The sequence below is a fragment of the Elaeis guineensis genome, chromosome 7 (assembly GCF_000442705.2).
Source record: "Elaeis guineensis isolate ETL-2024a chromosome 7, EG11, whole genome shotgun sequence".
NCBI lineage: Eukaryota > Viridiplantae > Streptophyta > Magnoliopsida > Arecales > Arecaceae > Elaeis > Elaeis guineensis.
This window is the reverse complement of record NC_025999.2, coordinates 75,874,324-75,887,961: the sequence shown is the minus strand read 5'-3', so window position 1 is coordinate 75,887,961 and position 13,638 is coordinate 75,874,324. Positions and strand designations below refer to the sequence as shown.

At 37.3% G+C, this 13,638-nt stretch overlaps 1 protein-coding gene across 1 annotated transcript; it reads left to right on the top strand.

The window, feature by feature from the left end:
- Positions 1 to 1,115: 1,115 nt before the first annotated feature.
- LOC105048960 (uncharacterized protein At4g15970-like) lies at positions 1,116 to 12,204 on the top strand. Its single transcript, XM_010928463.1, has 6 exons — positions 1,116 to 1,259; positions 3,470 to 3,856; positions 6,628 to 6,754; positions 6,866 to 6,927; positions 10,869 to 11,237; positions 11,689 to 12,204. Exons 1-6 carry the CDS (start codon positions 1,116 to 1,118, stop codon positions 12,202 to 12,204), a joined length of 1,605 nt encoding a protein of 534 aa, XP_010926765.1.
- The last annotated feature ends 1,434 nt before the right edge of the window (positions 12,205 to 13,638 follow it).

Here is a 13,638-nt window from a genome sequence, read left to right as displayed (position 1 = left end):
ATAATTTAGTATGCACCAATCATGAATTGCAATTATTTGCATAATATATTTAACATTAATGAATTCAAGAATTTCATCTATATAATTGATAAGATTTCATCTATATAGCAAGGTATTGATACCTCGTTCTTTTAGAAACAATTTAGCTAATTAAAAATATATAATTTAGTATGCACCAATCATGAATTGAAAATTATTTGCATAATATATTTAACATTAATAAATTCAAGAATTTCATCTACACAATTGATAAGATTTCATCTATAGGGCAAGGCATTGGTACCTTGTTTTTTCAGAAACAATTTAGCTAATTAAAAATATATAATTTAGTACGGTCCAATCATGAATTGAAATTATTTGCATAATATATTTAACATTAATAAATTCAAGAATTTCATCTATATAATTGATAAGATTTCATCTATATAGCAAGGTATTGATGCCTTGTTCTTTTAGAAACAATTTAGCTAATTAAAAATATACAATTTAGTATGCAGCAATCATGAATTGAAATTATTTGCAGAATATATTTAATATTAGTAAATTCAAGAATTTCATCAACACAATTGATAAGATTTTCTTACGCAATTAAGTTTTGAAAATTATAATCATATGCATAATTTAGTAGATCAACGACTCAATAGGCTCTGAAATCTAATAACCCACATCACAAATGCATCAACTTATTGCTGCATTAATATTTTTAGGATAACTTTTAAATTCATGGAAATCTCAATTCCTGAAAATGATTACCACTATAATCTACAAAACGCTATCGAACACTAAGCTACTAACCTTCCTACGTCCTCCATAGAGAGAGTGAGGGAATAAGAAAGTTGTGCCAAGGTACCTCCAAGGTAAGTCCATTCCCTTTTTTTTGGTACAAAAGATAAGTCCATTCTCTCAACGTCCAAATCTATCGACCATGGAAAGCAATCATGCCTTACCAAAAAATAAAAAAAAAGCAATCATGGACCTTATGACAACCTGCAGATTTTATGAAGGAATCGGTATTGCCCGTTTAGGAACCAATTAAGTATCAAATCTCATTCGCAGTATATCTTCCTCCTTTTCTCTCTCTTGCATCAGAAGGAAGGCCTCCAGTGGCATCGAAGATGGCGAATAGCCTCAAACATCTCTTATGTTTTCTTCTTGGGGCAGCCGCGGCCGTCGTGTGCATGCTTTCTTACATCTCCATGCACGAAGATGGAATTACAGAAGTTGCACAAGCTTCGAAGATTGAAAGACAAAGTAGAGAGGTAATGCACAAGTTTTAAAAATTGGTATATCTTTTCCATCTTTTTGCTTTGGCAAGATCTCTTTCTACATGCCTCGGATTGCGACGAAATCCGAGTCTATGGCAGAACCAAACAGTCTCACAGCCGTCTCCTCCTTCTCCTCCTATCTTTTTCTACCCTTCTACGATTGTGGGACATCTCTCTCTCTCTCTCTCTCTCTCTCTCTACACACGCACGCACACACACTCCATTGGAGTGCATGAACTTATTCAAGCAAGAGTTGACAAAAAGGGACCCAAGATTCTGACCATGATATTGCTCCTATTCCTAAAAAGTAGCGTGCAATAAGCCTCAATTTCATTTCATTTATTTTAATATTTTCTTCTCTTGACACTGATGTTATTGGATTTTTCATACTTCTCTCTATTTCTTGTTGTTCTTATTGCTTAATTCTTAATTGGTTTTGATTGTGGAATATCAAATATATTAGTACTTCACGGCACTGATATTAGTAATATGTTTTATCTTCTTAGGAAAAGGAACTCCAGTCCCGGTTTTCTCCAATAAGAAATTCTGTTGAATTCAAACCATGGAGATCATGAATAGTCCTTTTTTGAATTGAATATTGATTTTGTGAGGCTTTTATCTTGGCTGGTTTTCGATTTTTGACTTCTTTTAATTTTTGTCTTAAATAGTTTTTAAATAATTTTAGCAGTAAAATTAATTTTATAATTACTTAGTTTGAAATTAAATGAATATGAGAAGCTATAAAACTTGCCCTGCTTATATCAAAATCCTAGCTCTGTCCTCTGGCCTTTGCGCTGGCTATTCTCTTTGCTCCATTACTTCCAAGATTTGCTTTATTTTGTTTGACCTTTCTAATATTTTAGAACCCTGTCTTGATGTTCAAAAATTCTGTTAGAATACCAAAATAATTTGTCAATTATGCAATTAAACCATTAATTCTAATTTGGATTTTCTATTTAATTTGTTAAATATGAGAATTGCATATTTTCTGATCTTGATATTACTTTTTTATCCACAGTAATCAGATAGTAATTGGCTTAAATTTCCTCTTTGTCAACCTGGTCTAAGTGAACCAGAATTATTTTGGTTAGAAAAAGGTAAGTTAAAGAATTTGATGAAAGAAATGAAATGGTTGAATAATTTAATGTTGTCTTAAGAAAAAGGTGTATGCTCCCCAAGCTTAATGGCGAGAGTTTTTAGAGAAAAATGCTCTGACAAACTTAGAGGGAGAAACCTTAACCACCCAATGAGCCTTCCAATCCTTCCATCCCCAAGCTTAAGATTACCAACCACAAATTGCTGGAAGATTGGCTCATCTCAACAAGCCAGAAGAGAGCAAAGAAAAAATCAAAGGATCGGATCTCATCTGCAGTGCCTTAAATCCTCAACTCGGGATGAAGACCTTCATCTAAGAAAGCCTTCTTCGCCCACTGCCATAATGTGTCAATGCTTCTTCAAGCCCTTCCCACCCACCAATGGGAGATGGATTCATGCTCCATCTATGAAAGCAAATGATGAATGCCAGAATCTCCACCCATGGAAAAGACATTGAATCAAAAAGCCATCTCTCTGTGTCTCTTCAACAATCCTTTTGAACCCTTCTCATCCTCTCGAGTCTTGTGCCATCAATTGCCACTGTCCGGAGCAAATACTGTTCCATTGGACAGAGGCCGTCTATAGCGTCCAAAACTTTCACCTGACTTGCAGTTAAGAAAGACCTCTATCCTACACACAGCAAATCACCATTACCCTAACCTACCATGAGATTACCTTTGCCGTTCAGACAATAACTCTCTTAACTTCTCTTCAGCTACCTCTAAATATCTTGATAGCCCCCAACCTTCACTTCACGGCTAATCTACGATAGAAGGTGGGAGATATGCACTTGATGGCAAAGATACGCAACATCGAAGCTATGCAGCAGTTCTTAAAGGCACTGTTGGAAGTCATTGCACCCAGCGAAATGTGGACAGCAAAAATCTCCGACCTAAAACTCTCAAGCGGCAAGGACGACCAGCTCATCAGGTGGCAACACAACAGCCAATCCTGATTTCAAAACTTCGCCAGTTAAATGGTCCCCGCCTATCCATCCACTCCTTTAAAAAAAGGGTCTGTTTCCGGTGTGGAAGCCATGACCATCTTAAGCAGAGCTGTCGGAACTCGATAAAGTGTCTTAGATGCCATTGCTTTGGACACTTTACCAGATCTTGCAAAGTCCCTGCTTCCTCAAACCTATCAACTTCCTCACTTCGGCAAACAACCACTACCACCAAGATGCAAAAGTATTCTTGCCGCCCTCCTGCGAGTGTGAAGACATCTCTGAATATCTTCACCGTCGAGCTTTTGTTGAAGTTTTTGGCAGACTAGTCAAGGTTGACGGTGTCTCCTCCACCCTTGCCCGAAGGACCAACGAGTCTGCTTCATGGACCATTAGGAAGCTTTCACAAAGCACCTTCTTTATCTCCTGCCCTGATTTTGACATAGTTCACTACCTTATGGCCCAAGGACACATCCATGGAGATGGATTTTCTCTGACTGTTAATCATTGGAATCCCTATAGGGGTGTCTCTCAACATAGACTAAAACTTAAGGTTTATGTGTCACTGATTAACCTTCCTCTCCAGCTCTGGACTGCAGACACTGTTGCAATAATTATTTCAAGATTCGGTATCGAGCCAATAAATCGAGCCTTCAATGGGAAGACCTAACAAGCTTTGACGTTATTTTTTTTTGTGAAAATATGGGGCTCATCCCAGAAACAGTTGAGGTGAATATTGGCCAACATATTTTCAAAATTTCTATGGTGATAAATTTTGTTTTGAAATAGGAGCCAACTTTTGATGGCACAATCATGGGCTCACTGGACAGCATAGACAATGGAGAAGATGATGGATGGAAATTTTGAAAAAACAATGAAATGCATACACCTCCTCACTCAAAAGAGGGATGACAGTAGCAGCAATAGGATGATACCACTTCTCTGATGGATCATAAAACATTCGAAGCTAGAGAACAATCTACGCCCCATCACTCACTGTTGGTCGGTCAAATCTCAGAGCTGCAAACTACGGTCATTGCTGGAAGAGATCACCACCGTGACCAGCTCGACCTGACCGTCGCCACCATTTGGAACCTGGTCTGATCTAACTAGGTCCTCATCAGTGCCATCGGTAACTTCCTTGTGCTCCGTTACGCTGACAAGATGCCCATCATCCATCTCGTTTTTGTCTTACTGCAAAAGATCTGCTTGCCAAACTGGATGACCCTTTCAGATTTAAATTTCAAACTCTCGGAGACCATTGCCTCCTCTCTTTTGCTATCATTCGACCTGACTTCATCCAATGGCTGACTTCATCATCCCTTACCTCTTTCCATAGTCACAGCAAGCCATTTGTTGTCTCTGACAAAAAAATTATCCTGGTAGCTAAGGCCTTCTCATCTATCCTGTTAGCTTTGTATGCAATAGATGGCAAAACAATGAGTAAAGGATCTAAAACCCCTCGTGGCCAAGTGAGACATCCGACTACTGTAAACTCACATCCTGCTGAAACTCTACCTTCCACACCTGCGAAGCGTAGCACTAGACTGTGCACGAAGAAGATCAAATCCTTGAGTCTAATTGAGATAGAGCTTTCATCACAAGATCTGCTTTACATTAACTCCCTCACTATTGTGGAAGTCAAAACATTAGGTAGATGCTGCGACATCATCTTCAGCAACTACAGCAATTCAGATATCGCCAAACTGAGGGATATGGAGAAAGCAAGATGCAATCAGGCAACACCAGTTTGCCCTTAAACAGGTTTGATCACAGTGTTCTGAAATCCATGAGTCAGCAACTTTTTGGAATGATAATATCCAAGCAGACCTCATCACTTCTCTCCATCTTTATCTCCCATACTAGCTATCAGCCTATCAGATGGATTTGCTTTCGATTTGGTTTGGATAGCATAATACCTACCTGCTGGCCTTTTGTATTAGGAAGCTATCTCTTGAACCAGGATTAACCAGGTTGCTTCTACATGTTCCATGGTTGTATGCTGTCTACGCTTCAATGCATATTTCTATTTTTCATTGTCTCCTACCATGTCGCTATTATTCTGGAATGTGAGAGGATTAGGTAAATCAAACAAAAGAAAATTGGTCCGTGACATTGTTGTGCAATCCCAATGCACGATTTCCTGCTTCTAAGAAACAAAGGTAAAAGAGACCCTTCTTAATCATGTCACCACAGCCTGTGGCATGAACTTTGACTCCTGGCATGCCCTCAATGCAAATGGCTCGAGAGGGGGCCTTCTTAATTGCTAAAACTCGAATCAAACTAAAGGAATCTTCTTCTATATGGGCATATACTCTCTCAGCACCCTCCACGGTCCTATTCATTCTACTCCTGGTAGTATGAATTGGTTGATTATCAATGTATGTGGACCTAATGACCACAGCCTGCGATCCAACTTCTTCTCAGAGCTTACCTTGATTCGACAACTTTGGCAAGGCCTCTGGGTCATTATTGGAGATTTTATTGCTATCCGATTCACTAGAGAATGAAAGGGTATAGGCGGTAACAGCTTTATCTCGGACGAATTCAATATGTTCATAGATAATCACTAGCTCATTGAGATCAAGCAAAAATATTTGACATTTGCATGGTCCAATCATAGAAATACTCCCTCATTGGCAATGTTGGACCGTTGCCTGATTTTTGCTGCTTGGTTGGAGCTAAATCCCTTTGCAGTGCTTGTGCCGCTATCAAAAACAACCTCGGATTACTTTCCACTACTCTTGGAGTTTAATCAATGCCCACAAGGTAATAAGATATTTCGTTTTGAAAACTTATGGCTTCTCTATCCAGATTTTGACAAAATGGTAAGGGCTTACTAGACAGTGGTGCCAAATGATAAAAATGCATCAGCAAATTTGTTTTATAAGCTAAGATACCTTAGATCAAAACTCAGATCATGGAACAGATCAGCCAAGTGCAATATTATTCATAGAAAAAATAGTATCAAACAAAAAATTCTAAAACTTGACTCCCTGGAGGAAACTACGATCCTCAAATTCTAAAACTTGACTCCTTAGAGGAGACTCCGATCCTCACGTTTGATCAGATTCAAGCAAGACAGTCTCTCAAACAACAACTGAAGCTGATATCAAGAAAGAAGAAAATCCTATAGTGACAAAGATTGAGAATCAACTGGCTAAATATGGAGACAAAAATATCAAGTATTTTCATGCTTATGTCTCTAATAGGAGAAGAAAAAACTTTATCTCTAGGATTGAACATCAAGGGAAGGTCCCAATAGATCCTAAAGAGATCATCACAGATACCTTTACCTCTGTGTATTCTCAACTTTTTGGGAAGATGAATGAGAGCTCCCTGATGCTGGACTGGTCGGCAATATTCTCTAAAAACTTACGTAATGCAGCAACACTTGAGCAGCCTTTCACTGAAGAAGAGATTAGGGAAGCAGTCTTCAATCTTCTTAAAGGTAAGGCACCAAGTCCGGATGATTTTTCAGTAGAATTCTTCTAGCAATTATGGGATCTACTTAAGCCTGGTCTTCTTAGACTTTTTGATGCCTTTTTCAATCATAATGCAGATATCTCAAGGCTAAACTTCACTTTTGTTTCATTGATACCTAAAGAGCAAGATTGCAGAGGGGTCAGAGATTATCGTCCAATTAGTCCAATGAATGGGGTGTTGAAGATCATCACAAATGCATTAAGTACCGGACTATCTAAAGTTCTCAGCTCCCTGATCATAGATGTCCAATCTGCTTTCATTAAAAATAGACATATAAATAATTTCTATCTGAGCATAGTGGAGATTATAGCTGCTATCATCAAATCAAAATTTAGAGGTTTAGCTCTTAAATTAAATTTTGAAAAGGTTTTCAACAATGTCAGCTAGAAATTCATTCTTACCCTCCTTAAGGCAAGAGGATTCGGTGAACATTAGTGCAAATAGATAGAATACATTCTATCTTCTAATAAGATGGCTCTACTCATAAATGGCACCCCTACCAGATGGATTAATGCAAAATATGGGTTAAAACAAGGCGATCCCATGTCACCACTCCTTTTCATTCTCATTACAGACTCTCTATACTAAATTCTTCTACTGGCTACCAAAAACAAGCTCCTCTATGGAATTGCCTACTCAAAAACCACATTAGAGATCTTATACTTGCAATATGCCGATGATACAATGATCCACAGTGATGACAACCTGAGTCACATTCAGCACCTAAAGTTTATTCTCTAATCTTTCGAGTTGCTTTCAAGGTTGAAGATTTATTTTAATAAAAGTGCAATGTATGGTATCAACTTATCAGAAGAAAAGAGCAAGCAGCTGGCGGTTGTTTTAGATTGTCCCCTTTCCTCTCTACCAACTATATACCTAAGATTTGCACTAAACAATGGAAAAGGGAGAGTGATTGACTAAAATTTTTTAGTAGAGAAAGTAGATAAAAAACTATCAGCTTGGAATGATAAGTTTCTATCTATTGGAGGACGTCTTACTCTGGTCAATGTAATCTTGAGCTCTCTTCCTATTTTTTGGATGTCAACCTTCCTTCTCCCTTCCAATGTGATAGATCGTATTGACAAGCGAAAGAGAGAATTCCTATGGAGAGGAGGAAAATAGTGTGTAAGTGGACACCATCTAGCTAGATGGGAACAAGTATGCAGGCCAAAGAAGATTGGAGGATTCGGGATTCTGAATCTCTGATTGTTCAACAAGTATATGCTACTTAAAAGATGGTGGAGATACCACAAAAAACAAAATAGAGAATGGAGGAAACTTATATCAGACATCCACTACAAAAATGAGGCAATATCTCTAAGGGAAGCTCATGGCATTTAGTTGGCATCGACTGCTTAGAAAAGTATCCATCAGGTTCGTCAATTATTTAAAGCAAGGATTGAATTTCAGATTGGGGATGGAAAAGAAACAGCTTTCTAGACTGATCATTGATACGAAGATCAACTACTAATAGACATCTTCCCAATGCTCAACCTTCATACACACAACCCAGCGATATGTGTTCATGATATTCTTAACATCCAAGATCTTCATAAACTCTTTCATTGGCCACTCAGTACCCAAGCAATGAATGAATTTCAGCAATTTCGATGCCTTATTAACTCAACTATCATCAAGGGGGGTGCTGACATAGTTCTCTAGATATGGAGCCAAAGCAAAAATTTCAAAGTCAGCGAATGCTACTCCTTTTTTAGCCATGGCGATATCCTTTCAAGCTTTTCCCAGGTAATTTGGGGCTTGCCTCTCCCAACAAGAACTAAAGCATTCAATTGGCTAGTCTTCATTAATAAGGTCCTCACAGCAGTCAATCTCAAGAAACAAAACTTTCCAGCTCCACCTCAATGTGTTCTCTGTTATATGAAAGAAGAATCCACAGATCATCTTTTTCTTGCCTATAGATACTCCACACAAATTTGAAAACACCTCCTTTTAAAGCTACACTTGACAACATTGGCCCCCCCTTCCACCCACCATTTGTGAATTCTGGAGAGAATGGAGAGGAAGACTACCGTAATAGGCTCTTAAACTTGGATGGGATTGCATTGCTGTCACTTGCATCTAGAGCATTTGGAAGGAAAGGAACAATAGGATCTTCAGATTCATAACAAACTCCCCTCTCAAAACAATGGAAATTAGCTGGACAGTTTTGAAAGATTAGCTAACTTATGCCAATGTCAGCAACAACATCCAAATTCCTTACATACTTAAGAATCTATGATAAGGATTAGTATTTTGCTGCTATAAAACCTCAATACAGTTTATTGGCACTGCGGGGTTCGACAACTGAGGGTCAATGGAGAGTGAAGGAAATGCGAGACTAGATAATGTGAAGCATAAGGATGAAGTCATAACAAAACACCAAATAATGAAAAACAATAAACAATTGATGGGGCAAAGCAATGTCTGCATCGGATTGTATCTCACTCACAAAGGAATATAGGTTTATAGAACTAACGGGCTTTACAAGTATAAGGATTTACCGATTTCTCAGGTGCTTTGGGAGTGGATAGGACTGCTTCTTGGTTCAATTCTCGGGTTGGCTCTCATTGTTGGTAGATGATCATTACAAAATCTGAATAATTGACTTTCGGTGACACTGCAGTGATTGCTGATTGATGGTGAGTAGCGGGATGGAGCTATGGCAAGCTGTGATGAGGTGAAGGACAAAGATGAATAATGAAGGGCAACTGATCACCGAACATCGAGATATCTACATAATGGAAGATCACTTAGGACGTCGAAATGGAAACAAAGCGAATCGCTCATGGGACTATTTATGGCTCAAAGAGGATCTACAAGTTTCTAGAGTTAACAGGTTTTATAGGTATAAAGATAAGTTTCTTAGATAATGTAAACAGAGTATCAATTCTCTTGTATTTCTCAATTGCTGAATTCTACTCAGCATCTTTTTTTGGACTTACAATATGTAAATATTCTAATTTACCAATAAAATACAGATGGCAGTCCCTGCCTCCTTTTCCATCAAAAAAAAAAAAAATTGAAGCTCACATATTTAGTTTTTTTTTTAATTAAAGCTTTTGAAATTTGATAGTTAAGATCTTTTAGAGGTGTTTGACTGTTGAAAGGAAAAATCTCATAAATGGGGAAAAGAAAAAGAAATTAAGATGGTAAGGTTGTGGGTGGGAAATGAACTTGAAATAATCTATCAGAATAGAATTTTTTGGTTTCATGATATGACAGTTCTATGAAATTTCATAAATATAAGCAATAAATTGTAACTCACAAAAACATACAAGATTCTGCATCATTTTTAGTGCATCCAAAGGACGATTCATATGTCCATGCACAACTGCATGCTAAAAGAACTCATCCAGAAGATCATTAAAATAATTTAATTGGTGGTGGACGCTTCTTTGAATTGTTCAAACAATTAAAAACTCAAGTCAAGTGAGACCTTTCCAATAATTCAGAAAGCTAGTTTGATTAACTCACATAAACATTCATACATTATCTGATATGTATTAGGCAAAACTGAAAACTTACACCAAAAAACTCAATTTTCTAGTAGCTCATGTCTGTGTGGCAACAAATAAGAACTAATATAAAACCAAAATCCTGAAAATTGCATTAGTTGCAACATAGAAGCCTCTGACTATAACAAGAATGTGTAAAATTATAATAATTTAATTGTAACATATCCATTGCTGAGTGAAGAAGAGAAGCACCAAAGCACCTTAGAAAACTTTGCTCAATACATACACTGTATGCCAACTAGAGCATCAAGATCTCCTAGCTATATTGCAGTTTGTTTCACAAGTAACTTGGTTTATACCGATTGCACAAGTCTAAACTACTATTGCTAAAAAGAAAAGTCCAAGATTACTTTTAGAGCTAATTCAGTTCTTGTGATTAATTACTTTTTGGAACTGATTAACTTGTCAAGTGGACATTCCTGCTTGTTAGAGTTTTATTTATGGTACTTGGTACCACATTGGCGATTCATGGTTACCATGATGACTGAAAGTTTACATTTTTCCATCAAACTTAAAATTTCAGCTCTTCAAAATTCATGTTGATTGAATTCTTTTCTGCTCCAGCAGACTACAGAACATGAAGATTTGCGTAGGGTGTTGAGAAATGCTACAATGAATGATAGGACAGTCATACTCACCACACTTAATGAAGCATGGGCCAAACCAAATTCTGTCCTTGATCTTTTTTTTGAGAGTTTCCGCATTGGTGAACAAACAGAGCAACTTTTGAATCATTTGGTCATCTTAGCCATGGATCCAAAGGCATTTGAACGATGCAAGTCCGTGCACCCTCATTGTTATTTTCTGACCACAGAAGGGGTGGATTTTACTGCTGAGAAGAGGTTCATGAGCCAAGACTACCTCAAAATGATGTGGAAGCGGCTTGAATTCTTCCACGTTATCCTGGAGCTGGGATACAATTTTCTTTTCACGGTATGAATCATTTAGCTCAATTCTGCCACTCCTTTGAACTAAATTCCTAATTTCTTATCATCCTCAACTTAATTTCCTACATGGTAGCTAGCTAGTCATCGTCACTCTAAGGCAGGCTACTCTTGGATTGAAATATAAACAATAATAACTGCAGATCGAAATCAGTGGAAATTGTTGTTGATCTTCCCTTAAATAGTACTAAATATAATGTTCAAATTCGATATGATATTATGCAATTATTGATGACATTAGCATGCAGCATTCAATGCTGCTGTTGACTAGGTTTCACTCTTATTGGACAATACTATGCATTCTAGATGCTTTTTTTCATAGAGTGTGCATATGGTGTAAAGCTAATTTTCGAAGAATATTAACAAAAATTTTGAAGCAAATCCCTTCTGCTACCTGCATGCTTAGTTCTAAGTTTAACACAAGTAACTCTGGCTTGCAGGATATGGACGTTATGTGGTTAAGAAACCCTTTCTCACACTTCTCTAGCAATGCAGATATTACGTTTTCCACTGACGGTTTCAATGGCGATCCTACTGATATAAACAACTGGCCCAATAATGGATTCGTCTACGTGAGATCATGTGACCAAACAATTGAATTTTACAAGTACTGGTGCTTTGCTAAGAGTCTGTATCCTGCTGATAATGAACAAACAGTATTAAACAAAATCAAACATTACAATGTCGCCCGGCTCAATAATCGGATTCGATTTCTGGACACAGCTTATTTTAGTGGTTTTTGTCAACCTAGCAAGGACTTCAACAAGGTTTGCACCATGCATGCGAACTGCTGCATCGGTATCGATAACAAGCTCCATGACCTCAGAATTGTTCTTGCGGATTGGAAAAACTACACATCTTGGACCGCAGAGGAGAGAGAACGGGGAGGATTCTCTTGGAGAATTCCAGACAAATGTAATATAAAGAACCTTAAAAGATCTACAGAAAAATCCTAGGATCTTTCATTGGATTACAGCTTGCATAATTTTTCTTTCAGGATGCCTTGTTCACTTTAAAAACTCAATTCAGCAAAGTAGAAGCTTGGAGGAGAAAGATGTTGTAATAATTGCAAGCTCGCCCTTTTTATACCTTTTTTTTTTTTTTGGTAGAACCCTTTTTATACCATTTGATCGCTGATCAAGATAACCATTTACCAAAGCTCCCAACTGGCCAACTTGGTAAAGTACCTTGTATCAATACAAGAGACCTAGATTTGATACTAATTGTTCCTGATTTCACTCCATTATTTGGTTGCTTCCACTCATTCATTCTGGTTCTCATGAGAGAAGGTGGGAAAAAAGTAAAGGGAAAATTATCCAAAGGAAAAAAAAAAATTTCTTGCCATCTGTTGGGATATATATGTCTTTATAGGCTGTGGAAAATTGATATCTTGGTGTTTCTGTCGAGGCCTTGTAGATTTCTTATTCAAATTAATATTAGATTGATGAAAGTACAATTTTAATTACTATAATACTGTTTTCCATTAGAAACTAAATCAAGGTGTTACATTTATTTTATTTGTGCAATTCGAGAAACAACATGCTTAACAGACTAGCATTGGATGTGGCAGTCGATTACTGCACAGAAGACCTGACAGCAGCTAGACTTGCATAATCTGGCTGATATGAAACTTCATCGCACATCCGTTCACTCTAATAGAATCTATTTGCTCTCTCACTATTTTGGCAACCTTGATTGCAATCCTAAATTCTAAATTGCGTTTAACAATTTGTTGGTTTGTAACCTTTGCAATGGTCTGCCTTCCTTCCACAAAGTTAATGAGCTTTCTCACGTTTGCAAATTGTAAGTCAATTTAATATGGCATCTCTCTCTCGTTGAAGGATGCCTTTTCTACCTGAATAAAGGACTAATTTGCAGCATCTCCAACCGCCTCTCTGTGGATAAGTGCGATGCAGAAGGAAGCCAAATGCAAGTTTTCGAGAGATATGGTGAAGGATTAAGCTAGCTAGGTAGAAACTAAGCTAATTCTGAAATAAATAAAGTAAATCAACTTTAGAAAAAAAAAACAGAAAGATAACCAAGTGAAGGCTAATTAAGTACAAAAAATAGCTTATCGTGCCATCATTTGGCATGTATCAAATGTCATTGAAGGAGACACTAATCCATTGGAATCTACCAAGTTCATTATTATTGATGACTGAAATCCACAAGGGTGCTCGGAACCCAAAATAATCATATAGAATCCACTAGCAAAATGATGTAGGAGGATTTTTAAACTCGGTGTGGATCATTTTAGCCACTATGAGTAAGAGGTTGATAGGATACAGGAGTAAAATTTGTCATGTTAAGAACCAAAATCATGTGCCCAAGACTATAATGTGATCATATAATACCTGATTGATATGATCGTTTTTTAAAATTGCATATCT